The 16,277-nt window shown below is 34.5% G+C and overlaps 1 protein-coding gene across 1 annotated transcript in view; it reads right to left on the minus strand.

Moving 5' to 3' along the window:
• Positions 1-16,277, minus strand: part of LOC149786362 (E3 ubiquitin-protein ligase HACE1-like) — a 142,718-nt gene that overhangs the window by 47,519 nt on the left and 78,922 nt on the right. Inside the window, exons 13-16 of the mRNA XM_089976789.1 lie at positions 13,616-14,118; positions 7,037-7,105; positions 4,070-4,157; positions 1,829-1,940 (exon numbers count right to left, since the gene is read on the minus strand). Coding sequence (XP_089832915.1) covers positions 1,829-1,940; positions 4,070-4,157; positions 7,037-7,105; positions 13,616-14,118 — 772 coding nt within the window. The remainder of the gene's footprint in view (positions 1-1,828; positions 1,941-4,069; positions 4,158-7,036; positions 7,106-13,615; positions 14,119-16,277) is intronic.

Genomic DNA, 16,277 nt, shown 5'->3' on the forward strand with positions numbered 1-16,277 from the left:
TTCCACGATCTTAGTACTGTAGTGGGCTGATTTTGCTGCATGGACTATATTTGTGATGTTCTTCTTAGTGGCTTCATAGATTTGCTTAAGAATATACAGTCTGGTGGAAAACCAAAGCCTCTCAGCTTTACGGCTGTCTCTTTTAGCAGTGCAAAGCTGGTCCCTAACACTGCTATACCATGAAGAACACTTTTGAATTGATACTCTGCACTTGGTGACTGGGGCATGGTTGTCGAGCAATGAATGCAGGCAGTTACTGAGTTGTTCTGCTGTAGGAGGTAAGCAAGTTGTAAGGTTTGCTTGGATGTCATACATCAGTTTGGCATAAGGGAGATAACTGGAATTCTTCTTCCTGTTCTAAGCCTACCAGCTTTGAAACAACGTTTATTTTTTTGCTTCTGTTAACATTTATAAGTAATGATGAATGTAGTCCCTGTTAGTTTAGTCTAGAGCCCAATGTAGTGTGGAGAGCCAAGATGTCATTTAAAGCAATTAATTAGGGCCTATCATAAGATAAACGAGTTGACTTGCGAGTATCACGTGATGGCGGTTTGTTCAACAACAAAGGAATTTGTAGCAGTGGAGCAAGACAGTTGAGAAAAAGTCTAATTGTTCTCGTTTCCAAAACAAGGAGATGAAGAAACACATACAAACTGAACAGCCAATGCATGATGAACACCATAATGTAGACGAAGACAGACAACAAGCACATATATCATGAAAAATGGCACAAAAAATGGAACAGCTGCTTCAAGCTGGTTAAGCAATAGCAGCCATCTTAAACATTTTAGTAAAGGTAAATATGCATCTAATTCTTGAGAAAAATACTACATAGTGGACTAGAATAGATGCAGTATTTTGCATTGTTCTATGTATATTTCATTGTGTGAGAATACTACACAGAGGCTGATTAGATGTTGTAGTTTGGATAGTGCTGTGTATATTTCATTGTGTGAGAATACTACACAGAGGCTGATTAGATGTTGTAGTTTGGATAGTGACATGTATATTTCATTGTGTGAGAATACTACACAGAGGCTGATTAGATGCTGTAGTTTGGGTAGTGTTATGTATATTTTATTGTGAGGGGACATGCTAACGAAACAATTTAAATGTGACTAGGGTAATGAGAAAAAAAATAAAAAATCACAGCATTTCTTGCATTCTTTATTGTAATAACATGATATGTTACATACTGCCTCAATATCTTTCTTTTCATGCTAATATTTGTGTGTGATGTTTATTTATTTGTTTAAAAGCAGAATCTGTCATGTGCAATTATTAAAATCACAGCATCATTCAATTTTTTAGTTTCTGTGAAGCACCTAAATATTCTCTTTGCTAGGAAATTTATGTTTCATTTCTTGCAATACACATATGTGAATGCATTTTAGTGGGCGAGTCTTTGAATATTAAATGGAACTGTGTGCAACTTTAAATAAATTCTGCACTATGTACTACAGCTGACAGGTAAGTTCCATGGAATGTAATGGACCTTCACTATTACATAACTATATTCCTGTGACTTTCTAACAGGGGGCAATAAAACTTAATCGATCCATAAGCCATAGCATGGACATCCAAGATGACCATAACATCCAATCCCTGACAACAGCATGGATAGTTTAATTTCTACAGGGGAAATGCAGATTTTCTGTAATCAGAGATATATGTACTGTATGTGCACCTGACTGTGAAACATGAAACTGATTAGATTCCAGATTACAACAGTCAGCCTTTGTATCTCTTCCATCACAACAATATTAAACTATGATGTTTCAAAATAATTTCAGATCACATGTCATAACAGGTGGTTACAAAGCAGTACCTCTTTTTATGAGTATGACATCTCTTTCATTTGGTGGAGTGTGAATCAATTCGTTGTCTTTATCATCAGGATACAGGTTTTCATAAAACCACTCACGCCGAGCTTCAAATGGCTATAAATCAAAACACAACAAATTACAACTTAACAAATGCTGGTTTGTTTGGAGTAACTTAGAAAATGCTGGTTTGTTTGGAGTATTATATATATATATAATCTGTAATGGAAAAAAAAAATTAAGTTTGCAACTAATTATTTAATTAGCATGTTATAATGACAATGTAAACAAAGTTTCTAGTTACTTGGTTAACATGTTATATTTCTCATGCAAGCCAACAGACCATAACAGTTAATATATGACCACTCACACCTTTATATGACCCTTCCTTTACAGCTTGGTGTTGTTGTAGGGTTTAACGCCATTTTTCAGCACACGATAGGCTATACATGGCGGCTAGTATTAATGGTGGAGGAAGAACCTGGGAAAACCCCATAAAGAACCACCGACCCACGAGAAGTACAGCTAGGTGTGTGTGTGTGTGCATGTGTACACACACACACACACACACACACACACACACACACACACACAGAGTCAAACCAGTCCTAATAATCACCTGTGTTTGGTGGGTAGCCTGGTCACAATGGCCTCATAAATATCCTAAAATGGCTTGTATTTAATGGTCACATGCCTTCAGTAGTCAAAAGCCAGATGCTTCCTCATCAAATAATAGTTTCAACCTGCCTCAAGTGGTCAATGGTGCATAACCACCATGACCGTTCCAAATATACAAATTAAACACTTAATTTGTTTGAAGAGCAAGAAATTGTTTAGATCAAGGCATATCATGTGACACAATGTTTAATTGTTTCATATCTGGAGTGTACTTACCGTATTTAAGTCACACTGTTAATCAAACTTAAATTTATCAACATGTCAACTTTCAAAGCAAGGTGGTTTATATTCTTACAGGAGAGTATCAAAGCAATTCATTGGGCTGGATGTTGGAAAAGTAGTTCTGTTTTCACAGCAGAAAACAGAGTGAATTAAATTCATCTTTGAAAACAGATACGAGTTACTTATCTTTTCATTAGGGTCGGGGTCATTCAATATTCAAAATGTGTATGTCAAGGCAGGCAAAATGATTGGTTACAATGAATAGACATATATTGTATCTTTTGATTTTCTATTCATCAGAGACATCTCACATAAGCCAAGTGTCCTTTGATCTTGTATCTTTTGATTTTCTATTCATCAGAGACATCTCACATAAGCCAAGTGTCCTTTGATCTTGGTTAGATGAGCAACTGACCAATCCAGATATTGTTTTTATAGTGTGAACAAACTAAGATTGGTGTACCAATAAATCTGTAAGTCATTTCTATGATTAAAGTAAGCAGAATATAGTAACATTGTAACATAAATTAGAGAGAGAGAACAACATATACCCATAATTATGTTTTTATATTTTAGTGCACATACAACAATCTTGATAATGTAATAATAATAATAACAACAATAATGATATTCGGTGCATGGATATTTATTCAAAAATCAATTTTAAAAGGTGAACCTATGCACAACAGTCAGTTTGCAATGGCTAGTTTTGCCATTTCACCATGGGTGATTGCTATTGACTGGCCTGAATATATATATATATATATATATATATATATATATATATATATATATATATATATATATATATATATATATATATATATATATATATTTTTCTAATTCAGGCACTGCTTTGAAGTTGGCACCCCTCAAGCTGAAAGTAGTTAATTTGTATCTTCCAAAACATCAATATGGAAAATGTTGAGTAAAATTTGAAAGTATTAGAGTAAAATTTGAAAATATTACAGTAAAATTTGCCTCTATAATCTGAACAGCCTACTATTATTCCACCACCAATTTTCTCAAAGTTATTCTTGCTATTCAAGCTGACACTGAGAGGTAAAAGTTCTATACTTCCATCTACCCCCCCCCCACATAGATTAATCATTACACGAATAGTGTTCCTTGACAAAACAAAATGCAATCAATGTACTTTATTATGTAACTTCACTGTAAACTATGCCCATATAGCAGTCAATGCCAGAAGAAAGGTTTCCTGTTGTAACGTAAAGAATCTACCTGTACCTTTGTACTGATGGAGTAAATATGAATTCAAAGTCAACCTGTATGAGAATATAGTCTTTATGAGTAATAGTGAAAACATAACCCAATTGTGAACCCACCTGAGCCTTGATAATATGAAGGAACTGGGACATCAATTCTGGACATTCCAGCAGGAAATGGAAATGATCAAATATCACCTTTGGATTTCTGAAAGAAAATGACAACTTTAGCATCCATCAACTGAAAACTGTGATGGAATTTCTGTTTTTCTATGTGAACCGTATCTGATACATCAAGACATTACAGGGAAGACAGTTTTTAACATCCATATCTAATACATCAAGACATTACAGTGTGTGTGATTTGGATTTTTAACGTAGCTTTAATAATTTTTCAGCTATATCGCTAAGATGTCTGCAGTGTGACCATTTATAGTGATGTCTAGCACTGTGGCATCATGCCATAGACATGAAGCATAATGTCCCACCCACTCACATTATCCTGACACCAGGCCAACCAGTCCTAACACTAACCTCTTAATGCTGAGTGCCAAGCGAGGCAGCTGTTAGTACCATTTTTTGAAGTCTTTGGTATGACTTGGCCGGGGATCAAACCCATGACCTCTGGCATCCAAGGCGGACATTCTAACCACTAGGCCACTGGAGCGGTGAGACATTACAGTAAAGCCTGTCTTAACATCCATATCTAATACATCAAGACATTACAGTGAAGCCAACCTTTAACAAACATTATCTAATACATGAAGGCATTACAGTGAAGCCTGTCTTAACATCCATATATAATACATCAAGGCATTACAGTGAAGCCAGCCTTTAACAGCCATTATCTAATACATCAAGACATTACAGTGAAGCCAGCCTTTAACATCCATATCTAATACATTAAGACATTACAGTACAGTCTATAGTAATACACACCTCTATATATGTAATACATCAAGACATTGCAGTAAAACCTGTCGTAACAGACAATTCTAAATATCTAATACATCAAGTCATTACAGTGACACTTGTCTTTTAAGAAAAACCTCAATATATGTAATACATGAAGACATTACAGTGATACCTGTCTTTAAGAAAAATCTCAATATATCTACTACATCAAGACATTACAGTGATACCTGTCTTTAAGAAAAATCTCAATATATCTACTATATCAAGACATTACAGTGACACCAGTCTTTATGAATAACCTCAATATATCTACATCAATACATTACAGTGACACGTCTTTAAGAAAAACCTCAATATATCTACTACATCAAGACATTACAGTGACACTTGTCTTTAAGAAAAACCTCAATATATGTAATACATGAAGAGATTACAGTGATACCTGTCTTTAAGAAAAACCTCAATATATCTAATACATAACTATGTTACAGTGATATTTGTCTTTAAGAAAACCTCAATATATCTACTACATCAAGACATTACAGTGACACTTGTCTTTAAGAAAAACCTCAATATATGTAATACATGAAGACATTACAGTGACACTTGTCTTTATGAAAAACCTCAATATATCTAATACATCACTATGTTACAGTGATATTTGTCTTTAAGAAAACCTCAATATATCTACTACATCAAGACATTACAGTGATACCTGTCTTTAAGAAAAACCTCAATATATCTAATACATCACTATGTTACAGTGATATTTGTCTTTAAGAAAACCTCAATATATCTACTACATCAAGACATTACAGTGACACTTGTCTTTAAGACAAACCTCAATATATGTAATACATGAAGACATTACAGTGACACTTGTCTTTATGAAAAACCTCAATATATGTAATACATGAAGAGATTAGTGATACCTGTCTTTCAGAAAAACCTCAATATATTTAATACATCAAGATGTTACAGTGATACCTGTCTTTAAGAAAACCTCAATATATCTACTACATCAAGACATAACAGTGACACTTGTCTTTTAGAAAAACCTCAATATAACTACTACATCAAGACATTACAGTGATACCTGTCTTAACACTGCTATATATCTAATACATCAAACCTTATAGTGAAACCCATCTTAAAAGACATCTCTATATATGTAATACATCAAGACATTATAGTGAAGCCTGTCCTAACACATCTATATACTAAACGCAAGACCTTATAGTGTGTCTGTCTTAACAGACACCTCTCTATAAGTAATACATCAAGACATTACAGTGAAGCCTGTCTTAACAGACACCTCTATATAACAGATACATCAAGACTTTATAGTGAAGCCTCGTTTAACATATACCTCTATATAACTAATACATCAAGATATTATAGTGAAATCTAATATATCAAGACATAACAGTGAAGCCTGTCTTAATAGTCACCTCTATGTATCTAATACATCAAGACATGCAGTAGACCAGACTTACAAGCAAGCATATATGGTGCATATTTCAGTTCAGTATATAAAGGTCTTGTTCATAAAGAACAAAAATGGTGTAATTTAAAAGTAATTGAATACAGATGATGGTCATGTCAGCCATTTCATTATTTCTATGAATCACACAAAAAATATACTTTGAGAAACATCTTAAGTATTTGACTCAAACCTCAGTATTACTGTCATCCATAAGAATAATAGTGTCATTTTTGTGGACACTTCCAAAATATTTTTCTTTGTTGAAAATATATATTGATAGCTATCCCAGAATCAAACAATATCTTAAGTATTTCAATACATTACGAAGCTGATTCCCATATGTACTGCATGTTAAACTGACAACATTTCAATACTATCAAATCGTCTCACTTTATTACAGAGAAAATTTTCTATTTAATTTCTTCTCTGAGGTTTACAATCATTTTTACCTATGAGTGCCGATTATTTTTTTTATTTTATATAAACGTCCGGCACTACTGTTAAATATTAAATGAAAACCAAGTTATAAGCTCTTTCATCCTTGTGTTTGAACAGTTATTATTTTAGTCAAAGCAGTAAATAGATTTAAAATATTTTAGTAATAAGATAGATTATAGATGCAAATGAGTGTAAGTTGGGCTCAGAGCAAATGCTGGAACTATCAATTAACTAAGTATGTAACTTACCTTGCAACGAGGGATCTGAGCACCTGATTATGACGGCAAACAAACTCTATAAATTTTGGCGATGTCATCCTGAAGTAAAAAGATAAACAATAGGAAATACCAAAATAGGCAAATTTTGTGTTATATATATATATATATATATATATATACCACATACACTAAAATTCACATGGCACAATAATATGGATATATAAATATTTTTGAAATTGAATGCTGTTGATTTTAGGCCTATATATCAATGATGAATTACCACTCATTAATCATTAGTGACATGTGAAAATAACGATAAAAATTATTAATAATCCCTGTTTTCTAAATGAATTTAATATGGTAAACAATTTCATTGCAATCCTTTCTGATTTCCTTTCCTTCTTCCCTTCTGATGCATAAGGGACAAAATAAGCAGAAATCTGAAGTGAGAGAGAAAAGGAATTTAGGCTGGATGAAATCCATGAAACTGAATTTGCACCAAGTAACCTACAAGAATATGACCCATTGTAATGGTATGTGTACACTTTCTTTGGGATTTATCTACAGTGTTTATATAAACAAAGATACAAAGTTGCAATAGCCTGTTGATGATATATGGTAAATTTCTTGGTTACAAGGGACAGATACAGCAATGTATATAATGCATTATTGTAGTTGTTGTTTCTTAAACCTATCATAATGTTCTAAAAATCTATTATTAATTAAATATGAAAATGTCTAGCCCCCCCCCCCTCTGGACCATTGTAGCAAGATACGGGTGAAAATCCTTGAAAGACTAGCGCAGAGGATTTTTGCTTGTGTCATATGATGATGTCTCTGGACATATGAATGATGGTAAAAGTTAAGTGATACCGACCAAGGGGAGAGAAAGATATGTATGATCGTTAGTATTATAGATTAAAACAGAATACTGACTTTGATCAACTTTAAATAGATTAAATATTTCAATTACCTCTTATTGGTTCACCATTTTGCTTAGTTTCTACACAACACTTATTTTCATGCACCTGTACGTGAATGGCTGAGCGTGTTCAGTGTTTGTAGTGCTCTATTTTCTTTGTTAAAACCATTTTTCATGTTTAATTCATAAGTGTGTCTTATATTGATTTAATCAATGTGAATAAAAATAGAAACTCAAGAAAGCAAACAACCTATTAATGTACAAAGGTGATTGTGAATAGCTACAAATGGCACAGAACTACATTTTGTAGCAAACACACTCAGCAGGGATATGAGAAGTTCATTCACTTGGTCAATTTAGTTGCCTGTAGTCAATCTTAACTCCGTTCAAAGGGCAAATATGTGTATTTGTATGTGATATAAATAAAAAAAACATCTATAGTATGTGTACTTTATCAATGATATACCACTCGTATAAATTTTTCATGAAATATTTATAGATCTTGTGGTATATCATTGATACAGGAACATATTACTATACATAATTCTTTCTCTCTCTCTCTCTCTCTCTCTCTCTCTCTCTATATATATATATATATATATATATATATATATATATATATATATATATATATATATATATATTCAAAATCTGCTAATGATTATATTGCATTTAACTAACATTCCTTGCCAGGCATTATTCTGTGCTCTCAGGGGTATTATGAAATGGCTACCCAGACAAACGTTTGCTAGTAACAACTAGAAGCATAGAATTTAATAGTTGCAGTGTGAATATCATCAGTATGACAAATGGAAGTTTCTGTTTACTCGGGACATAAGTTTAATACTCGCGTGCAAAATGAGAAGTTATTGCAGAAAATAAAACTTAAGCGTTTAAACTACTGCACCTTTTTGGTGCTAAATTCCGATGACATCTTGCAAATCATTAGCATAACTCCTTAAAGTATAGAAATTCAGCAAAATACATATGCATAATCCATTCCCCGAAATTGTCATTGATCCTTTTGCCATAATTTGTGCTGTTTAGCGAATAGCCCAATACCCTGGTCATACATGTACCTACCGATAACAAGTGGAATTGGGCACAGCCATTACGTTTTAAAGGAATGATGGATTATCTCTTTTATACCCATCCATTTTATTCAGCAATATGGAATTATCTAGCACTATCTTCAGTTGGTAAAATTTGTTTTTATGTCTTGTCTCAGGACTTATTCTACTCAAATTTTTGTATGAAGGCCAACTGCAAATTTTTCTATCACATATTATATATCTCCTAAAAATGAAATGGTTTTCCCATTGTTTTCATCATAATTACATTAAAGCACTGTTCAGCATAAAAAAGTTTCAGAAAAACATTTACTATTAATTTGGAAAATGCATAAATCTGTTTTACACAGACAACTTATTTCATAATGAAATCATACTTCCTGGTGTTTAATTATAAATGACTAATAAATCTGTCGGCTCATTTTGGATTCTTTTCAAGTTCATCCTGTAATATTTAGATATGGATGTCCAAAACCCTACAAACATATTCTAAAACAGGTCTAACTGAATCTCTATATGCTAATTTCTTTTCAAACTATGTGGTCAGGATGGTAAGTTATGTCTCAATAGGTATAAAATACGATTTACCTTGGCTCATATTTCTTAATGTGTCTGTGTGTGATTTGGATTTTTAACGTAGCATTAACAATTTTTCAGACATATTGGCACGATGTCTGCAGTGTGGCAGTTTACAGGGATGTGTACGCTGGGGCATCATGCCACAAACATGTAGCATGATGTCCCACCCAGTCACATTATCCTGACACCAGGCCGACCGGTCCTTACACTAACCTCTTAATGCTGAGTACCAAGTGAGGCAGCTGTTAGTACCAATTTTTATAAGTCTTTGGTATGACTCAGCTGGGGATTGAATCCATTACCTCCCACATCCGAAGCGGAAGCTCTAACCACTGGTTTCTTCCATGGAATATATCAAACTAATTTAATGAGATGTTTGTCACATTATCTGCATTATATTGCATTTCCAATGGCTGTAACCACATACCTATTTCAGACTTAAGATATACACAAGAAAAATTAAACAAATAAAACTGAGAAGTACATAGTTTTTTAAAATTGAAAATGGAAACATATTTTTGTAATTTAAAATGATTGCACAATATACTATTGAAACTGAAAGAAATAAAATTGATGTTTTTTCTTTTCTAACAAACTCATGGTTTACAGAACAGATTAATAAAAGTAACTGGTAAAAGAATGCCATAAGAAACAGGATTTGTATGTTGAAATTTTCTACATTCACAAAAATGCAAGTAGTGAAAAAAGTTTAATTTGAGCCCTGTTTCAAATGATTTTCTTTCGAATTTATTAATTATGCCTGTATGTATTATGGTCCTATTTTTTGCTCATCTAGGAACATTCAAAGTACATGAGTTAGAGTGACCTGGTGTTGTAAGTCTGTAGTGTTCAGCTCTAAGTCATGGAAGTCATCAGTTACGTCTTGTAACAACAGTGTACCTAACATGGCATATTATATGTCCACCCCATTTTTAACAGTCCTCAATGAAGACAACTGGAATTTTTAAGCAGACACCATTTTTCCTCTTTTGGTCACAGTGACAATGACCATTGGCCATTTAATCCCATAATTGATAGGCTTATTCCTTACCATAAGTGCAAGCCATCCACAAAATCTGATCCATATCTGTGATCTACAACTAATGTCTGACTCTACATCCCCATTTGTTTGTACCCCCTACCAATTTAAAAAAAGAGAACGTTTAATGTGATAAAAAGTGCACAGAACTAAGTCAATTGAATCACTGATTCATAATTTCTAACCTGACTGTGACCAGGATGATACTAATGCTGTCATCCCCTGCACCATTTCATGCTTAATGGACTTTCCATACTAACACGGCGCCATATTGCGTACACTATAGGCTAGTTTATTTCCATCAGACAACATAATGACGTAGTTCATCCTGTTCGGCAAATGCTGAATAATCGCATAAATTACATAACATTGAGAGTTTGGAATATTATCTCTCTACATACATGAACACAGAAATTAAACCACTTGTTAAATCCACATGAAAAGCAAATTTGTAGATGTCATTATTTTCCTTTGCTTGATTCGACATTGTAAATATCGGAAGCAGACGACTTATGTATGTACATCTGTAGTCATGATACATCCCTTTGCTAAAAATGGACTTGTCCAGAAAAGGGAAATGGATCCAAGCATGTCCGTCTATTACACTGAAAACTTTTGTTAAGCATGAAACACACATAAGATGACGGTGTTAGGGCCACTCTACTCAGAGTCAGGTTAGAAACTATAAATTAATGAATGAATTGACTAAGTTCCTTGCACTTTTTATCACATTAAAGGTTTCCATTATTTAAATCGGTAGGGGGTACAAACAAACGGCTTTATATTATCAGACTATAATGTCATTGTGCTGAAATCACATATCTTTTTTCAGTTACAGTGACCTTGACCTTTAAGTCTTTTGACTCCAAACTCAATAGGGTTCTTACTTACTTCATGTGCAAATGATCCACAAAGTTTGGTAACCATAGATGATGCAGAACTCACGTGGTCAACTTATTGTGCAGTAACCATTTTTCTTCATTTAGTCAGGAGTGACCTCAACCCTTGACCTTTTGATCCTGAAATCAACAGGATTCTTCCTTACCTCAAGTGCAAGCTATCCACAAAGTCTGGCAAGTGTAGATGGGAGAACTTAAAGTTATTGTTAATAAACCACTTTTATTCTTTCAGTCATATTGACCTTGATCTTTTGAGCTTTGGACCCAAAATTGAGAAGGTTCTTCACTACTCTAAGAGCAAACTATCCCAAAAAGTTTTGTAATTGTGGATGGTGGACAACTGAGTTTACTGTGAGGAAATGAAATCCATTAGATGGACAGATGGATGGATGGAAAACATCATACCATAATATACTGTCTAATGACTGGCATGTAAAGATGTCTTCCATTTTGCAGAAACTTCATCCAAATGTTTGACTGAAGCTAAAACACTCTAATTCATTACTTCCCATCCAGTGAAAATATAAACCTAGTGTTTGCATGCTTTAAAGTTTTCTTAAAGGGTAAAAGCTGTTTGTGATTAGGTAACAGTATATCTTTAGTCTTGTTTGAAATGGAAAAATAGATACCAAAATAAATATTGTACTCATTTCTTGAGTAAATTTTCCTTGGGTTACTTTTTGGTTGTCTTCTGGTTTGTTCTTGACCACTGAACAAATAGATGTTAATTCTATTCACAGATTTTTGAAGGAAGTAAAAACAAAAATCTAATTATTCCCAAAACTGTCCTGATTAGAGTAGTATTCAGGTCACAGTTGTATGCATCCCTGTCAAAACTGCCATATCCAGATTAGAGCAGTATTCATCCCTGTCAAAACTAACTGCATATTCTGGTCACAGTTGTATGCATCCTCTAAAAACTGCCATATCCAGATTAAAGCAGTATTCATCCCTGTCAAAACTGCCATATCCAGATTAGAGCAGTATTCATCCCTGTCAAAACTAAATGCCATATTCAGATCATTGGTGTATTCATCCTGTCAAAACTCATATCCAGATTAGAGCAGTATCTATCCCTGTCCAAACTGTCCTATCCAGATTAGTATAGTAACTAACTGCCATATATACTCAAGTACAAACTGGATCGAGCTGTAAACATCATGGACCCAGATGTGGCATCACATTATGCTCCAGCACATATGGGTTGTAAGAATTTATCAGTACAGCAAACGACACAAATCCAGATCTGCTGGCACATTAAGTCACAGCTGATCATGGTCCATGTTGTACATAATTGGATCTGACTTACATGTAAGTATATATGGTAGGGCAAGGCATTACTAACATGTGTGTATATATGGTAGGGCAAGGCATTACTAACATGTAAGTATATAAAGTAGGGCAAGGCATTATTTACATGTAAGTATATATGGTAGGGCAATGCATTATGAACGTGTAAGTATATATGGTAGGGCAAGGCATTACTTACATGTAAGTATATATGGCAGGGCATGCTATTACTAAGGTGTGTATATATGGTAGGGCAAGGCATTACTAACATGTAAGTATATATAGTAGGGCAAGGCATTATTTACATGTAAGTATATATGGTAGGGCAATGCATTACGAACGTGTAAGTATATATGGTGGGGCATGGTATTACTAACATGTAAGTATACATAGTAAGGCATGGTATTACTAACATGTAAGTGTATATATAGTAGGGCAAGGCATTATGAACGTCTAAGTATATATGGTAGGGCAAGGCATTACTAACATGTGTGTATATATGGTAGGGAAAGGCATTACTAACATGTGTGTATATATGGTAGGGCAAGGCATTACTAACATGTAAGTATATATGGTAGGGCAAGGAATAACTAACATGTAAGTATATATGGTAGGGCATGGTATTACTAACATGTAAGTATATATGGTAGGGCAAGGCATTACTAACATGTAAGTATACATAGTAAGGCATGGTATTACTAATATGCAAGTATATATGGTAGGGCATGGTATTACTAACATGTAAGTATATATGGTAGAGCATGACATTACTTACATGTAAGTATATATGGTAGTGCTTTGCATACTTACTGATGATGAGACTGGGAGGCACAACACATGTAGAATGCTTGGATAACTCCACAAATTCTGGGGACAATAGCACCGATAACATCCTGGGCTGTCTGCTCCAGGCTCAGTCTCTTCACCTTCTTCAACAAACCTTCATTTACTGGAGAACTCTTTGGTGTGGAAGAAGAATTAGCCGAGCTGCCTGTGTCTGTTTTTGCTAACATCTGTTTTGTAGTATCCTCTTCTTCTGGGCAAAAATGTGTCATCAGTCCCATCTCGTCATAGTAACCACATGACAGAAGGTCACCTGACTGGCTTCTGTTAGCTTTTGGTGAAGCTGAATGAATACTAACTTGGGAATCATTTTCACCAGTAGCCTCAAAAACAAGATCTGGTGGGGCGGAGACAGTCATTCGTGTATCATAAGGCGAATGCTTACGGATTTCCACTGGGCATCCATTTTCAAACTCAACTTTAATAATGAAGAGCCATTCATTAAGTAGCTGCCATAGTGATTCTAAAGGCTGAAATTAAAAGTCAGACAAGTGGAGTCATCTACATCCAATGCTGTAACAAAATGTCTGTCAGGAGACAGGGATTTTTCAAAGATTTCATATATAGTACATTTATATTTACAGTGTATACATAGAATTGATAAGCATCATGTACGAGCTTAATTTGAGTCAATGTCATATTAGTATATCAGTTTTTTGTATGTGCTCCAGAATCAAATATGTTAGCTGGCTGGGTGGATGACTGGACAGACAGACTGATGGAAACAAGAGTTCTATGAAAGAACTCTCACCTTATTGGCTGATAAGAATTTCCAAGAAATCCAAGATATGACCTTTTGTTATTTTGGTAACTGCTGAGCATTTGACCTTTTGTTATTTTGGTAACTGCTGAGCATTGAGTGTGTGTGTATGAATGTTTTGGATCTTTAAATGTAGCTTTAACAATTTTTCAGTCATACTGCTACAATGTCTGCAGTGTGGCAGTTTATAGTGATGTCTAGCACTGGGGCATCATGCCACAGACATGTAGCATGATGTCCCATCCAGTCACATTATCCTGACACCAGGCCAACCAGACCTAACACTAACCCTTTAATGCTGAGCGACAAGTGAGGCAACTACTAGTACCATTTTCTATAAGTCTTTGGTATGACTTGGCCTGGGTTCGAACCAGCAACCTCCCACATCCAAGGCAGATGCTCTAACCGCTAGGCCACTGAAGCTGAGCATTGAAACCATCCCTAATATTCTTGAGAAACTCCAGTATACCAAATCTGGTAACAAAATATTTGTATGAGTTAACATGTTCAGAAGATATACCTATAAGTGTAGCATAATATTTTTTATCTTGGCCATTGACCTTGAACCTGATATAATGGGCAGAAGATCAATAAGCCTGTCTTAATGTCAAGGCATAAACATGTGCTAAATTTGCCCACATTTTTGAGGCATGTTATCTTAGTGGTATAATTCTTTACTATTGATCAGATAGAAATGTATCTACAAACTGCCTTAAAAAAAAAAAAACTTATTCACATTTGTTTGCATTATCATGCTTACAAGCCAGCACAGCTAATCTAAAAAATACATTCATACGTTTGCATTATCATGCTTACAAGCCAGCACAGCTAATCTAAAAAATAAATTCAATCTGTTTGCATTATCATGCTTACAAGCCAGTACTGCTAAATCTAAAAAATAAATTCATACTGTTTGCATTACCATGCTTACAAGACAGCTCCGCTAAAAACCAGACTTAAGACTGCTGACCTTAAAGTAATTATCTCTGTGCTGATTATCAAACTGTTTATTGGAATACAACTGAAAACAAAATCCCACCAAAATTCATTTGCTCATTTGCAAGTCACTGTTCACAGACTCATTGAACTATAAAAATTTAAACAATGCATGACTTCTGATTTGACTCCAAGGTCAATTACAACAGATCTGGTTGTCAAAACTTGCAATGTAAAGGATACTGATACAACCTATACAATGACTGCCTTAATGGCCATCTTAAAAATATTTTTATGCTAATTCTCCAAATGGTCATGGGGCACTGAGTGGCCGAGTGGTCTAAAGCACTCTCCATCACAGATCACTGCCATCTCACCTCTGTCTGCATGGGTTTGAGTCTTGGGCTCGGCCAATGTGGATATGTGAGAAAGCCTGCCGGTAGCTTCTCGTGGGTCGGTGGTTCTTTCTGGGTTTTTCCTGGGTTCTTCCTCCACCAGTAATACTGGCCACCATCTACAGCTTATCTTGTGCTGAAAAATGGCATTAAACCCTATAACAACAACAACCAAATGGTCATACTGACATGTGATTTTTTTCCACAAAAAACACTATAGCAATTTGTAGCTACATGAAGTTCTAATGAAAATGGTGCTCATCTAACCTCAAAAATGGCACCATATCTCCTGAAACTTTTGTATCACTACTCCTCTTGCATGAATGGTGGCTTCATCAAACGCTTCTTGCAACATTTAAGTGGGAAAGTATTCAGCCTCATTTCACCATCAGAAGCCTTGTTCCAGCCTGTTACAAGCTATAACATTTCATTCAGCTTCATTTTTAAATAAACACGGGTGCATGTGTAATTTTACATACATTTGATAAGAGATAGACCATTATATTTTCAGGGGTGGATGCCTAGATATTTTTGAAAA

Source organism: Sinohyriopsis cumingii, chromosome 12, assembly GCF_028554795.1.
Source record: "Sinohyriopsis cumingii isolate HCF-2022 chromosome 12, ASM2855479v2, whole genome shotgun sequence".
In the NCBI taxonomy this organism is placed as follows: domain Eukaryota; kingdom Metazoa; phylum Mollusca; class Bivalvia; order Unionida; family Unionidae; genus Sinohyriopsis; species Sinohyriopsis cumingii.